The sequence below is a fragment of the Photinus pyralis genome, unplaced genomic scaffold (assembly GCF_008802855.1).
Source record: "Photinus pyralis isolate 1611_PpyrPB1 unplaced genomic scaffold, Ppyr1.3 Ppyr1.4_LG10, whole genome shotgun sequence".
NCBI classification, from domain to species: domain Eukaryota; kingdom Metazoa; phylum Arthropoda; class Insecta; order Coleoptera; family Lampyridae; genus Photinus; species Photinus pyralis.
In genome coordinates, this window is record NW_022170250.1 from 13,305,991 (window position 1) to 13,318,745 (window position 12,755).

General features: G+C 47.3%; 2 protein-coding genes across 2 annotated transcripts; one reads left to right on the plus strand and one right to left on the minus strand.

Moving 5' to 3' along the window:
- Positions 1 to 84: 84 nt before the first annotated feature.
- On the minus strand, positions 85 to 4,240 carry LOC116161635. Its single transcript, XM_031475056.1, has 8 exons — positions 3,099 to 4,240; positions 2,846 to 3,041; positions 2,512 to 2,774; positions 2,116 to 2,466; positions 1,863 to 2,068; positions 897 to 1,119; positions 705 to 846; positions 85 to 660 (listed from the first exon to the last, which is right to left on the minus strand). The coding sequence occupies exons 1-8, from the start codon at positions 4,167 to 4,169 to the stop codon at positions 203 to 205; spliced, it is 2,910 nt and encodes a 969-aa protein (XP_031330916.1). The 5' UTR covers positions 4,170 to 4,240; the 3' UTR covers positions 85 to 202.
- A 5,966-nt stretch (positions 4,241 to 10,206) lies between these two features.
- Positions 10,207 to 12,001, plus strand: LOC116161598 (leucine-rich repeat transmembrane protein FLRT3-like). Its single transcript, XM_031474997.1, has 4 exons — positions 10,207 to 10,742; positions 10,788 to 11,176; positions 11,225 to 11,608; positions 11,654 to 12,001. Exons 1-4 carry the CDS (start codon positions 10,338 to 10,340, stop codon positions 11,919 to 11,921), a joined length of 1,446 nt encoding a protein of 481 aa, XP_031330857.1. The 5' UTR covers positions 10,207 to 10,337; the 3' UTR covers positions 11,922 to 12,001.
- Positions 12,002 to 12,755: the final 754 nt, after the last annotated feature.

Here is a 12,755-nt window from a genome sequence, read left to right on the forward strand (position 1 = left end):
TTTATCCGATCCGACCAACAACGGTTCCTGTGACGAAGTTACTTCCTGTCCGGACAAGGTTGCCAACGGAAAAGTAAAGGGCTATTTTCAAATCCAAAAGGTTTCCGGATAAACTGCCATTTTATTAGAGGCTGCTAGACTAATAATCAAGAAAGCTACATATCACATATATTTAATACTTTAATAATTACGCTGGAATGACCTAAGCGGAGTAGGCGGGCGACGCCTGACTGCAAGCGTTTATTAGTTCCGACGCGAAGAGCTCGAACACCTGCATAAAAATATCTTGGTTAATTCTTTGGCTTTGTAAAGAGGTTAGAAAGAGAGATACTGCGGCGTTAACAGTTTGCTCCCCAAGAAGCTTCCTGATCGCGCTCGGAAACTGCTCCGCGCAGATCTTGACCATTTCGTCCAGCTTTAACGCCGTGACGTCTTCGGTGCCGGCGTCCGGCAGCTTCCCCACGAACTTGTTGATGTTGTGGAGGAGATTGTCGGACTGCCTGCAGATGTGCTCCTCGGTGTAGTAACCGACGAACAAAAGTAGCGCCTTCACCACGGTCTCCTGCAGCAGGCATATCTTCGTGTCGCCTAGCAGCTCGACGATTACGTCGACGAGGACCTTTGTGATCGGGACGTGGACGTCGAAATCGTCGAGTTCATCTGCAAACGTGTCGTAAAATCACCCGATCCCGAAACCGGCTTACCTTCGAAGTGCGCGATTGGCGAACCCAGGTCGGCCTGATCCGCGACCTCCAACGAATGTATCGCCTCGTACGCCGTGTCGATTGTGCAGTAGGCCTGGCGTTCGGACAGCAACTTCTTCATTCGCGAGTTGAAGTCGTCGCTCTGAAAGGGGTGCGTTAAACTCCACGGGTTGGTGCAAGTGGGTTGCTTACGGAAGAGTCGCCCTCGACGAACGTCCATTCGCCGTTCGTGCACGGCACCTGAATCGGCACGGCGTCGTTCGCGTTTCCGGGTAGCGCGGTCTTGATGGTGTTCAGTGTGTTCTGGAAGACGCCCGTCGCCGTGCGCGCGCAGAACTTGTACAGGCTGGGCATGGCGCCGTCGGTCTTCGTCGGGTCGGGTTCGAGCGGAGTTTTCATTACCTCCTCTTGGGGCCTGCGCAATTTATTTTTGAAATTCGAGTGGAATTTCCCACATTGTAGCAGGAAAGTGATCAATTGTGATTTTGTTATCGACTTGTGCGATGAGCAGGGTTTTTGTATGCTTTATGTGTTATGCATTTCAGGTTTAAATTTTATTGCTTTTCTAAATTGTTTATTTAGATTTGTGTATTTAATTGTAAAACGTGAAATTGCGTGTAAAAATTTAAGAGACATCTGGTCGTTTGCGATAAGAAGTTTTATTATAGGACGAAATTTAATTAACGCGCGTTTGATCGCTGTTAGGTAACACAGATGTAAGATGTGCGCGTTAGTTCGGCGTAAGTGGGGTCGTATACCAAGAATCTGTTGCCCTGATACAAAATTCTCGACTAAAAATGATAACTTGTATCAAGACAGCAGAAATGTTGTGAGATGTGTTGTCTCTTGACACTGAAACCTGAAAATAGCAACTTGTAACAGGAGCGCATGTTGTAATGGGGCCCAAATTCTGTCCGGCCGTTGCGGAAAAATAGATGGACAAATACCAAGGGTCTAAGATTTAGAAACTCCCACTCTAGGCTTACGTACTTACCAGGAAGCCGCAGAATGAACCTTAAAAAATACAGGATCCCCTAGAAAGTACTAGGAGCACAGTAAAACGGGATGTAGGAGGACAGAAACGCAAAGAACATATCTTCCCCTGTTACCTTCCTAAAGATTGGTATCTTTACAAGGACCTTTTGCGTCTATACTCACATGGGACTCAGAGACGGGGTGGTGAATCCCGATTCCGACTTCTGCGCGAGCAGACTCCTCAACTTCGCGATCGTTGTCGCCAGATCCTGCGTGTCCTCGTATTCGGGATCGGGACTACCTTCGACGGCCGGCTCCTCCGTGATCTGCGGAATGGCGCGCTCGGCCGCCTCCGAGACGATCGACTTGGGAGCGTCCGGGGTCCTTTCCTGCACGAGGCCGATCAAAACGCGCGCAAATTCAGAGGGCAACTTACGAGCAGGATGTCGCCGTCGAAACTCGGCGAGTCCTTCGTGAGTGGATTCACCCAGACCGACTCGTCCGAGTCGCTGTGCGACGCGAGCGTCTCCGTCTTGTCCTCGGACGTTATGCGAGGCGTTTTGACCAGTTTCGTTTTGTGCTTGGAGTCGACGGGATCGATGATCTTGATCGCCTCGGAGATCTTCCCCGTTTGGATGTCCATCGTTTTGTGCAGGTCGTGAAACTCGCTCTTCGCCTTCTGCGTGAACTCGGTGAAGTTCTCCTGGAGGCCGGTCAGTTTTAGACCCTTGCGCAGGCCGGCGATGCCGAAGTCGAGGATGCCCTCGACCACTCCGGCGGCCTCGTCCTGAAAGTTGCGAGTTACGCGTGAACGGAGCAACTCGTTGTTTACCTGCAGGTCGCCGATTTTGTGCATCGCGTTCGTTGTCGCCTGCGAGACCGGCTTCACCACGTTGTTGACCGTCGTCTGCTGCAGTTCCTTCATGTTGTGCAGCGTCGAGGCGGTCACGTCGCCGATGGGTTTCAGCGCGTGATTCGCTGTGGATTTGATGTAATTTTGGAAGTTTGCCGCGGGCTCGTTGACATTCTCCTGCTCCACAAACAACCCTTCCGTTAAATCCCAACTCGATGAAGTCTTCTCTTCGTCCACAGTATCTAAAGACATGAAGTATGAAAGACAGTCAGTCTTGGTGGTTGTAAAATTGCGCGAAATAAAAAGTAGGTACCTGCATTATCTTTCCATAATTTCTTCTCGATGAGTTGCTGAATTTGCGTATCGGGATCGTTAAACTCCTGAAACGCGAGCAGATCTTGTCCCAACGAGATGCACTCCAGATCGCTCGAATTACGCCAGGTCTTGTTGGAAATTGACTTCGATTCGTAAATTTTGACTGGCTCAGTCGGCTTCGGTTGTGGACCCGTCTACAACCATTTTGAAAATTTTTAGGAATGGTTTAACCTCACTTCCACAACACGTACCTGGCACGCATCGGCCTCGCTTACAGTCTGCGACTCGTTGGCACAGTCGGCCTCGTCCACATCCTTCACGTTTCGTTTCGGCGACACCTTCGGCGTAAGACTCTCCTCCTTGATTAACCTTTCCACGACCGTCTCCTTCACCTCCAGACATTCCTTCCTCAGTTGATCCAGACTGCCGCCGTGGTCTACATCGGATATGCTAATGAAGGCGAACCGATCCAGTTGGAGCGAGGCCCGAACGGACTCGGACGCGAACGTCTCGACGATTTTATAATTCAAGTACCCGGGGGTCGAGACGAACGTTAAAACGTACGAGGTGAACCGTCTCGAAAGGATCGAGACGACCGACTGACACGGCAGCGAGTTCCACAACTCCCAATTGACGAACTGCCGCAGGACGTTCGACGTCAGCTGATAGACAAAGTAATCGGCGCTCTTCTTCGACTTGCTACCGACGTGCGCGTACCGGTAGAGGTCGTCGACGGTACCCGAGCTTCGACGCGAACGTTTCAGCGCCTTGCGGTACTCCTTGACGTGCCTGAGGAAGATCGTGCTGCAGCCGTGCGCCAACTTGCGACCGTTCACGTCGATCACGACCTGGAGGAATCGACGGATGACGTCGTCGATCAGCAGCTTCGATTCGGAGAGAAAGGTCGCGTCGCTGCTTACGTTCAGGTACCATTTCAGTATGAAACGTACCTGTATGTCGCGGACTAGGGTGTCGATACGCTCGTCGATGCTCTTAATACTTCTCTCGCCTTTGGTGCCCTCCGCTCGATGAACTGCCCGTTCACGGACAAACAGCGCATTGTATAAGTAGCCGAGTAGCTTCAGAGAGGTGTTTCTGTCAAAGTCGTACTCGTAGGGGTTGTTGTTTTTGAGAATTCTTTGTAGCAAGACGAATGTGACGCAGGAGGACGATGTTAAGACGAGGAATAGGTAAGCGAATAGGTAAATGCCATGTATTGGTAGTACGGAGAAGTTGTAATCCAATAACAAAATGCCACAAATGGTGAGGGTTAGTAGAAGTATTATTTGCTCACACCACGAGTAATTAGTCGTTTTTAACATTTTGAAAAAATTACATTTTGTTGTCGAAAAATTTGAGGTTATGTTAAGATTTTTGTTTAAGACATATGAACTACTTCCCCACAAAGCAGCAGAGGCGTAGCTAGGATGAGGCAGGAAGGGCATGTGCCCTGGGCGCCATTCAAAAGGGCATTGGTGTGTAAAAAGGTGTAATGTGTGTTTGGCTGTTGTGTAAACGTCGTTTGCCACCGTGGACGTACAGAGAGGAGTCTAAGGGAGGGTTCGAGCTATGCCGAACTCGCCTTCGGCTCGCTCGGCATTGGTGTGTAAAAAAGTGTAGTGTGTGTTTGGCTGTTGTGTAAACGTCGTTTGCCACTGTGAAAGTAGAGAGGCGGGTATAAAGGTAAGTTCATAGCTCTCCGTTCATACGTTTTCGTTTGTCCGTTAGCCAATCAGAAGACAGCAAATTTTTAAATCGTACGTCGTCCGTTTACGACGGAAAAGTTGGTTGAAGTTGAACATTTACGTTTCCGTTGGTCCGTTTTTAACAAGAGTGAGGTTATGTTTGGTACGTTAACAGTGTTCGCCTATTCATTTTTCAGAGTAATAATCAGATGGCAACGTGTTCTTACTTTCGTACCATTTTTACATACTGAAAATCACGGAAGGTGCAGTACAAAATAAAATTTAGGTTATGGTTATAAGTTGCAAATGTACAATGTGGACGGATTGCTATGAACCTTAACAAAATGTATTATCCGTTTGACGGATCAACGCAACGGATGAACGGAGAGCTATGAACCCACCTAATGGGGGAAGGCCCGAACTATGCCGAACTCGCCTTTGGCTCGCTCGGCATTGGTCTGCAAAGAAGTGTATGTGTGTATTTGGCCGTTGGTAAACGTCGTTTGCCACCGTGGACGTAGAGAGAGGAGTCTAGGAAGGGCTCGAGCTATGCCGAACTCGCCTTCGGCTCGCTCGGCATTGGTGTGTAAAAAGTGTAATGTGTGTTTGGCTGTTGTGTAAACGTCGTTTGCCACCGTGGACGTAGAGAGAGGAGTCTAAGGGAGGGTTCGAGCTATGCCGAACTCGCCTTCGGCTCGCTCGGCATTGGTGTGTAAAAAAGTGTAATGTGTGTTTGGCCGTTGTGTAAACGTCGTTTGCCACTGTGAACGTAGAGAGGCGGGTATAAGGGAGGGCCCGAGCTATGCCGAACTCGCCTTCGGCTCGCTCGGCATTGGTGTGCAAAAAAAGTGTAATGTGTGATTGGCCGTTGGCAAACGTCGTTTGGCACCGTGAACCGACCTATGACACGCCTTTGTTTAACTTGAAATGGACTCGTCCATCAGTTTGACGTTTAGTTTTTTTTAAAATGGCGGACAATTCTTATGTTAAGGAAATTAAGGAAAATTCGTGGCGACAAAAGGCTTCCAACACATGTGGATGGAAATTTTAGAAAGTTTAAGACCCCCCGCGCCCTATTTAACTTAAAATCGCAAGAAAAACGCTTCACTGATGACGTCATAGATGCATGATTTAAGGGTTTTTTGGTAAAGGAGTGTGTCAATCAAATTTTGACAGTATGAATGTACTTAAACTCAACGTTTCACGGACTACTTGATTCCGTCGAGAAACTTGAGTAACCTCAAAAAAAGGCCGTGACCTTGTTGGACAAGCCTGATCAGCCCGAATAAAACATGATAAACATCAAAGTTCAGTCGAATTCTTTTTCCCATAACGAAGAAAGACACCCTGGTCCTACTGGTCATTCATAACGTAGGCATCCACCACCTACTGTTCTTCATAGCGTAGGTTCCCCAGGTCTTATAGTGGCCACCCATGATGGTTTTGTCCGTCTGTACCCAGTTCCTCGTCTAACGAAAACGAAAAGAAACAGCGATTTCGCCAATCGATTTCTACGAGTTCAAGGATCATAATTTACGAAGGGGTCCTATTTTAATACTTGCCCTAGGCACCATTTGGGTATTCTACGCCACTGGATCACAGTTCAAGACTCTCGTATCGTTGTTTAAATAAAGTATTTAAACAATGCTCATAGTACAATTTTTTGAAAAAGATTGTGGTAATCTCCCCAAACACGATTATGAGTTCTGGGAACGCACGTTTTATGGTGGAGAGCGTAACAGTGGAGGGGCTGGAATACCTCCCCCCCCCCCCCCCAACCCACCCAGCATACGAAGACTTGATTACTATGAGGGCGCCAAGGGAAATACAGAAGAGTAGAGGGTAGTGCTGTTACTGGGAGGGGGGGGGGTATTCCATACATGATCGAGAGCGTAGCACTTGGGGGGTCTTGGGGTACAGAAACCTCCCAGCCTGCCTACGAAAACTTGACTAAGTACATTTTCTCAAAGATTACCATGAAAGTATTAGTAGGGAGAAACGAGTTTGCCGGAGGACACACGAAAGAATTGGGGAGGGGGGGGGGTGATTTTGTGGGTAGGCATTTCTAGGTTTTGGTACGTGGATCCTAGGTGGGCGCCATCATCCACCAACGTAATAATCCACCCCACGCAGAAGAGCTTAATTATTAAAAATAAACGGCAACCGGATGAGGATACTTGGTATAATTATACAATAACATTCGCTTACGCGCTGTACAAAGTACGTATGATCGCGATTGCACTAATCGTCCACGGCCGTTTTGGCCTTCTCGATCAGTTTCGTTCTTTCGGACTTGACCGCGCTTCCAAACTTGGACAAAGACTCCGAGAACTCCTTGTAGGCATCGCTCTCCTAGAACAAAACCGGGGTCACTCGCCCCGCGCATCCCAAAAGAACTCACCCTTATACTCTTCAGCAGAGCGTCGGCGTTCGCCTTGAACCCGTCGATCAGCTCGTTAATCGCCTTTCCCGCCTCTTCGGCCGTAGGCAGCTGCGTGTCCCGCTTCCAGCGGATTTGCGACGCGACCGCCACCTGCGCAAACGTTGAACAGAACCGGGAACCTCCGCCACACTTACCTGCGCCAGAAGCAAGAGGGCGGCGACGAGCAGGACGAGGTGCTTGATGGCAGCCATACCGTTTTCAAATTAAAATGGTCGCGCAAGAAACGGGGCCACTCTATTTATAATGGCAGCGTGTGTTTACGAAGACAATTAATTAATAATGAATGATTAGTATTCCGGTCGAGTGAGCGATATACCGTACATTTCGCTTGTTTATTGTCAATGTCCGCTCGCACAATTGCATTAATTAGTTAATTTCGTTATTTGTCAATAGGTGCGTCAAAGACGTGTTATTGTCCGTTGACCCTTCGCTTTATGTTGCGTAAATTCGCAGTCGTATCGGAAACCAACATGTGCGAGAGATAGCAATATATTGTTTTTGCACTCTAACCGCACATGCGCTGATGTTCCTAAGTCCTGGACTCACAATTTCGATTATTTTACAAATGATTTTAACGTCGAAATTATTTAAAATGCAAGAAAATTTGCAGTTTGCAGTTTTAACGCACTTTGACCGTGATTTCTGTACATGCGTCAATTCCATAGTTCATTTGAACTATACGCCATCGTGGTTGTTGTGGAAACTAACTAGAGGGTTCTTGTCTGAACTAAGGGATGGATGCACCTAAAGTTTTCAGTGAGCCAGGAGTCAGCCAATATGAAGTCAGGAATTCCCCTTTGTTTGGCGTTGCTTTATTGACCATGTGCATCTCTCGAAATCGATAATCAATATCTCCTAGGAACGTGGCCGTCGATAACCGATCAATAAATTAGCCTCCACGCAACGATGACCTAGGCTCAAATCTCAAGAGTGCCCGATAATCCAATCTCATTCCCCGAAATCGCAATCCATTAAATATCTTCATTGGATTTTTAGTTTAGACAACAACCAAGATGAACTTCAGTGGCATTAGTTCAGGCAAGAACCCTAGTTAGTTTCGACAACAACCACGATGACCTTCAGTGACATATACTTGGCGCAGGCGCAGTAGTTCAAATGACCTTTGGAGTGGATGCGTAGAACTCAAGGTCAAAGTAGTGCGCTGAAACCGGTGTTGCTATACTACTAATGGGCTGGTATTCCATACCCCCCATTCCCCGGCATTACGTTCTTCTAAAAAAAATAAGAGCCTTGGTTTAGCTCTTGTGTAGTAGGTATATAAGATTCCATTCTCCCAAAAAATACCATGATAGTGCTAGGGATAATACAGAAAGAATTGTTGAGCCCCGAACGCCCCTTAGCTGAGAGTACTCTACTGAGGGGTACTCAACAAAGGACTCGTTAATTTATTCTATATTTCCCTAAGTACCGTCATGGTAACGCTTAGAAAACGGTAATCAAGTCTTCGTATGCTAGGAGTGCCCACCATTACCTCCAGACCCCCCGGTGCTACGCTCACCATCAGAACTCATAATAGTTTTTGGGAAGATTACCACATCCTCTTCCACTAAGAAGTACAGTACGGAACGTATCACCGGAGGGTTTGGGGAGTATGGAATACTCCCCAGTTACACAGCACTACCCTCACAGAGAAGACCTCGATAATTTCTTCCCTTAGCACACTGTGCCTCATGGTAACCCTAGCATAAAGGTAATCAAGTCTTCGTATGGTGGGGGGTATGGAATACCCCCCCCCCTCCCATCACAGCATACGAAGACTTGATTACCTTTATGCTAGGGCTTACCATGAGGTACAGGGTGCTAAGGGAAGAAATTATCGAGGTCTTCTCTGTGAGGGTAGTGCCGTGTAACTGGGGGGTATTCCATACCCCCCAGACCTCCCGGTGCTACGTTCCTCAGCGTAATACGTGTATCCTTCAGAACTCATAACAGTTTTTGGGAAGATTGCCACATGCTCTTCCACTAAGAAGCACAATACGGAACGCAGCACCGGGGGGTGTGGGGGGTATGGAATACCCCCCCAGTTACACGGCACTACCTTCACAGAGAAGACCTCGATAATTTCTTCCCTTAGCATCATGTGCCTCATGGTAACCCTAGCATAAAGGTAATCAAGTCTTCATATGCTGGGGGGTATTCCATACCTCCCAGGCCCCCGGGTGCTGCGTTCCCCAGCGTAATACGTGTATCCTTCAGAACCTGTAACAGTTTTTGGGAAGATTCCCACATCCTCTTCCACTAAGAAGTACAATACGCAACTCAGCACCGAGGGGTCTGGGGGGTATGAGCACTATACCCTCACAGAGAAGTCTCAATAATTTTATCTCCCATTGTATTATAATTAAAGGTTTCAGCGAAAGGAACCGCTTTCTACCATCTACTGCCCTTCTTTTTGTCCGGGGGGGGGGGGGGGCTAGTTTTATCCTTCATGGTACTCTAATGAAAGGTCTCAACGAAAGGAATTAATTTCTACCAACCATAGCCCTCCTCCTCGACCTCTTATCGTGATGGGGTATATTCCCTTATAGGTACCGCAAAAACGGTTTGTCGGAAAAGGGTACTCACAAAGGGCGATTGACACATCTGCAATAAATACATCCATTGGTGATGTCAAAACAAAAGCTATTTCGGTTAAAAAAAGATGTGCTTGGAAAATTAAAAGTGCTAGGAAGTTTTTACGGCTTATGTTTCGTGTATGTTCTCCTAATAAAACTTTTTCAGAAGAACATGTAACTAAGCGTAGAGGTATTGTATTAATAGCCTGCGCTCCTGGTACGCCATTAGTCAGTAGTTGGACTCGATAAAAATAATCAGACCCCCCCTCCCTCCTCCATTTTCTCTCCCATCTGATTTTCCAAACGTAAAATTAGCAAATTCGTAACTCCAAAAGATACCCCAGATAGAATTAAGCTATTTTAGTTTATCTTTCCCCGCCCAATTTGCGCATTATCAAAATATTTGTTTACAATTTAAATGGACGACCTTCGATTGGAACTGTGAGGGTTGAATTTAAGGGCGGAGGACTTTGAAACGTGTGGAAGAAATGCAGATTCTTCTGGTTATTGAAATTTTTGGAAAAATTGAGTCACTTTCGAAGTGCGGTGACGCACCGTCACGCTAAAACCAAAAAAAATCGAGGTTCTCCGCACCCACTACATCTAAAAGCGATGGATAGCGTTTTATCTTATTTGGTCGTTGATAAGATACGGCTCGGGTTTAGAGTACAATTCCGATGAGAACAGGTGAATGTTTTCGCAATAATTAGAGTGACTGTGTGTAGTTATCGGTTCGAAAAAAAATTTTGTATAAGCGCCCGTTTTTGTCTTACGTGGTGTTCGATCATGGACTGGGTGATGGTGAGTCGCTACCTTTTCGTGTTGGGATGCCTTGCACTGGCTCACTCGAACGCCCAATCCGAGCTGTGCAACAAGTGCAAGTGCAAAAACTCGGCGAAGAGAATTGACGTCGATTGTTCCGAAATTGCGTTAGATGCCAAGGTGTTGTACCAGAATCGGAGTTGGCTGGACGAGAAGAACCATTCGATACCATATGCCAGGGTTTTGCTTAAGGGCGCTCAAGTAGGCGACCTTCTTACGCCCTTTCCCCCTTCAAACTTGAGCTACTTGGATTTGAGCCGTAATGGGATTAACAAGATCAAAGTCGAGTGCTTTGCAGAGTTGCAAAACATGGAGACGCTGATTTTGAGCGACAATAATCTGAACGTTCTGAAACCGGGGGTCCTGAAGGTACCACCTGCAGTCTCGACAAGTCACACTTTTAACTGTTTTTAGGGTAAACGCATGGACGGAGAAGATTACCCCCTAAGATCGTTGAAGACCTTGAAGCTTGACATGAATGACCTACACACTTTGGACCAAGACTTATTCATGCACGTCGAGGAGATTTTGGAAGTGCTGGACTTGAGCTACAACCCCTTCAAGGTGTTTGACTTGCAAACGACTGTCGCAATCGGCGGCATCATCTACCTGAAGGAGCTGTACCTTCGTTTCACCCACGTCAAGCAGCTACCCGATCACTTTCTGCACACGCCCAGACACTTGAAGCTGCTCGATCTCTCCGGAAACGACTTTACCGAGATTCCCCAGGGGTTAGCGGACGCCCAGGTGCTAGAGACTCTCTATTTCAACAACAACCCCATCGTGAACATCACAACGGACAGGTAAGTTAGCGCCGGATAAACGACGAGTAACCCCCGCACAACCTTCAGCGCATTCCCGAACATCTCAACACTGAAAGTCCTCCACTTGTGCTACAACATCGAGTTGGAGAGCATCGGTGCCAGAGCTCTCAGCAACCTCGAGCACCTGGTCGAGCTGCACATTTGCAACAACATCAAGCTGAGCCACATCGACCCGGCGGCGTTGAGCCGAGTCGAAGTCGAGACGGAACTATGGCCGCCCCTCAAGAAGCTCTACCTGGAGGACAACAAGCTGGCAAGTCTGGACTCCCACCTCGTCCTCCACTGGGATCACCTCGATCAGCTCGACCTCCGCTACAACCCGTGGACGTGCGAGTGCGAGAACCAGTGGATCGTCGACACTCTAATGCCAATCTACGTCAAAATCAACGAGACGATCGCCAAGGAGATGAAGTAAGCGGCCTCTTCGTCGCCCCGTCGCTAACGTTCGTCTTGCAGGTGCGGCGCGCCGATCGAGATGGTGGACCACACCTTCTACAAGGAGCACATGGGGAACAAGTCGATGAGGTGCCTGGATCGGTACGGGAATCGACCGGAGAGGGACGGCACGATTTTGATCGGTGTCCTTATCGGACTCCTGCTCGGGATACCGCTCGTGCTTTTCTTTATCTTCGCGTACCAGCGGAAGTGGTTCGGGTTCTTCGATAGCGGCCCGGCGGCCTACTCGAGACAGTTCTATCGAAGGACGAGGGCGGACGAGATCTAGTTTTAGTTTTTGTTGCTTTTAATTTTAGGAATGTTTCTAATTTTAGGTTGGTAACATAATAAAGTCACCGATGCGCTGTTTCTTGATTTTTTCTGAAGGCCTTAGAGCTCTGAGTGCTTTGGAGGCTTAAGGGACATGAAGAAAGGATTCTGAAATCACTGAAGATTTTCAAGGCCATGCAAAACCTCAAATTGTCTTGAAGTGCTCAAAAGAGTCCTTGAAAAAAGGACCTAATGACCCTGAAGATCGTGAAGACTAAAGACTCACAGTGTTTCAAAGACTGCGAGCGTTCTGAATTCTCCGAGGATTCTTAAAAAACTCTCGAGGGCTTTCAGATTTTGAAGGGTTTCAAGATTCAGACTGGGATTTCGAGTTTATCGACGTTGAATAGATTGACTCTGAACGCATATCTGATCGCTTTGAAGGCTTTGAAGTGAAAAATACTAGAGTGAGAGAGACGGGGAACGGAACAGAAGAAAAAGTGATGCTTACAATCACGGTGGAGAGAAGGACGAAACGATACAAAAAAAGGGAGGACAATGGAGAGGAAGACGGATGGGAACAGTAAAGTCACTAAATATAGAAAGTACCGCAATCCAATGGGCTCGTGTGTTAGAGAGAGAACGCATGATTTTTGCCCAAAAATGGCGGAAATTACCAGATTCTAGTAACTTTAATATTAGGGATATTTCCACCTGTTTGGAGATATCTGTATATATTTTTATAAAACATGACAGTACTATGAAGTTAGGTTATAAAAAATTACAGCTATTTAGATTTTATTTGTCAATTTTTTTAAGTTGGCAGCAAATTTGCCCAAAAATGGCGGATGAT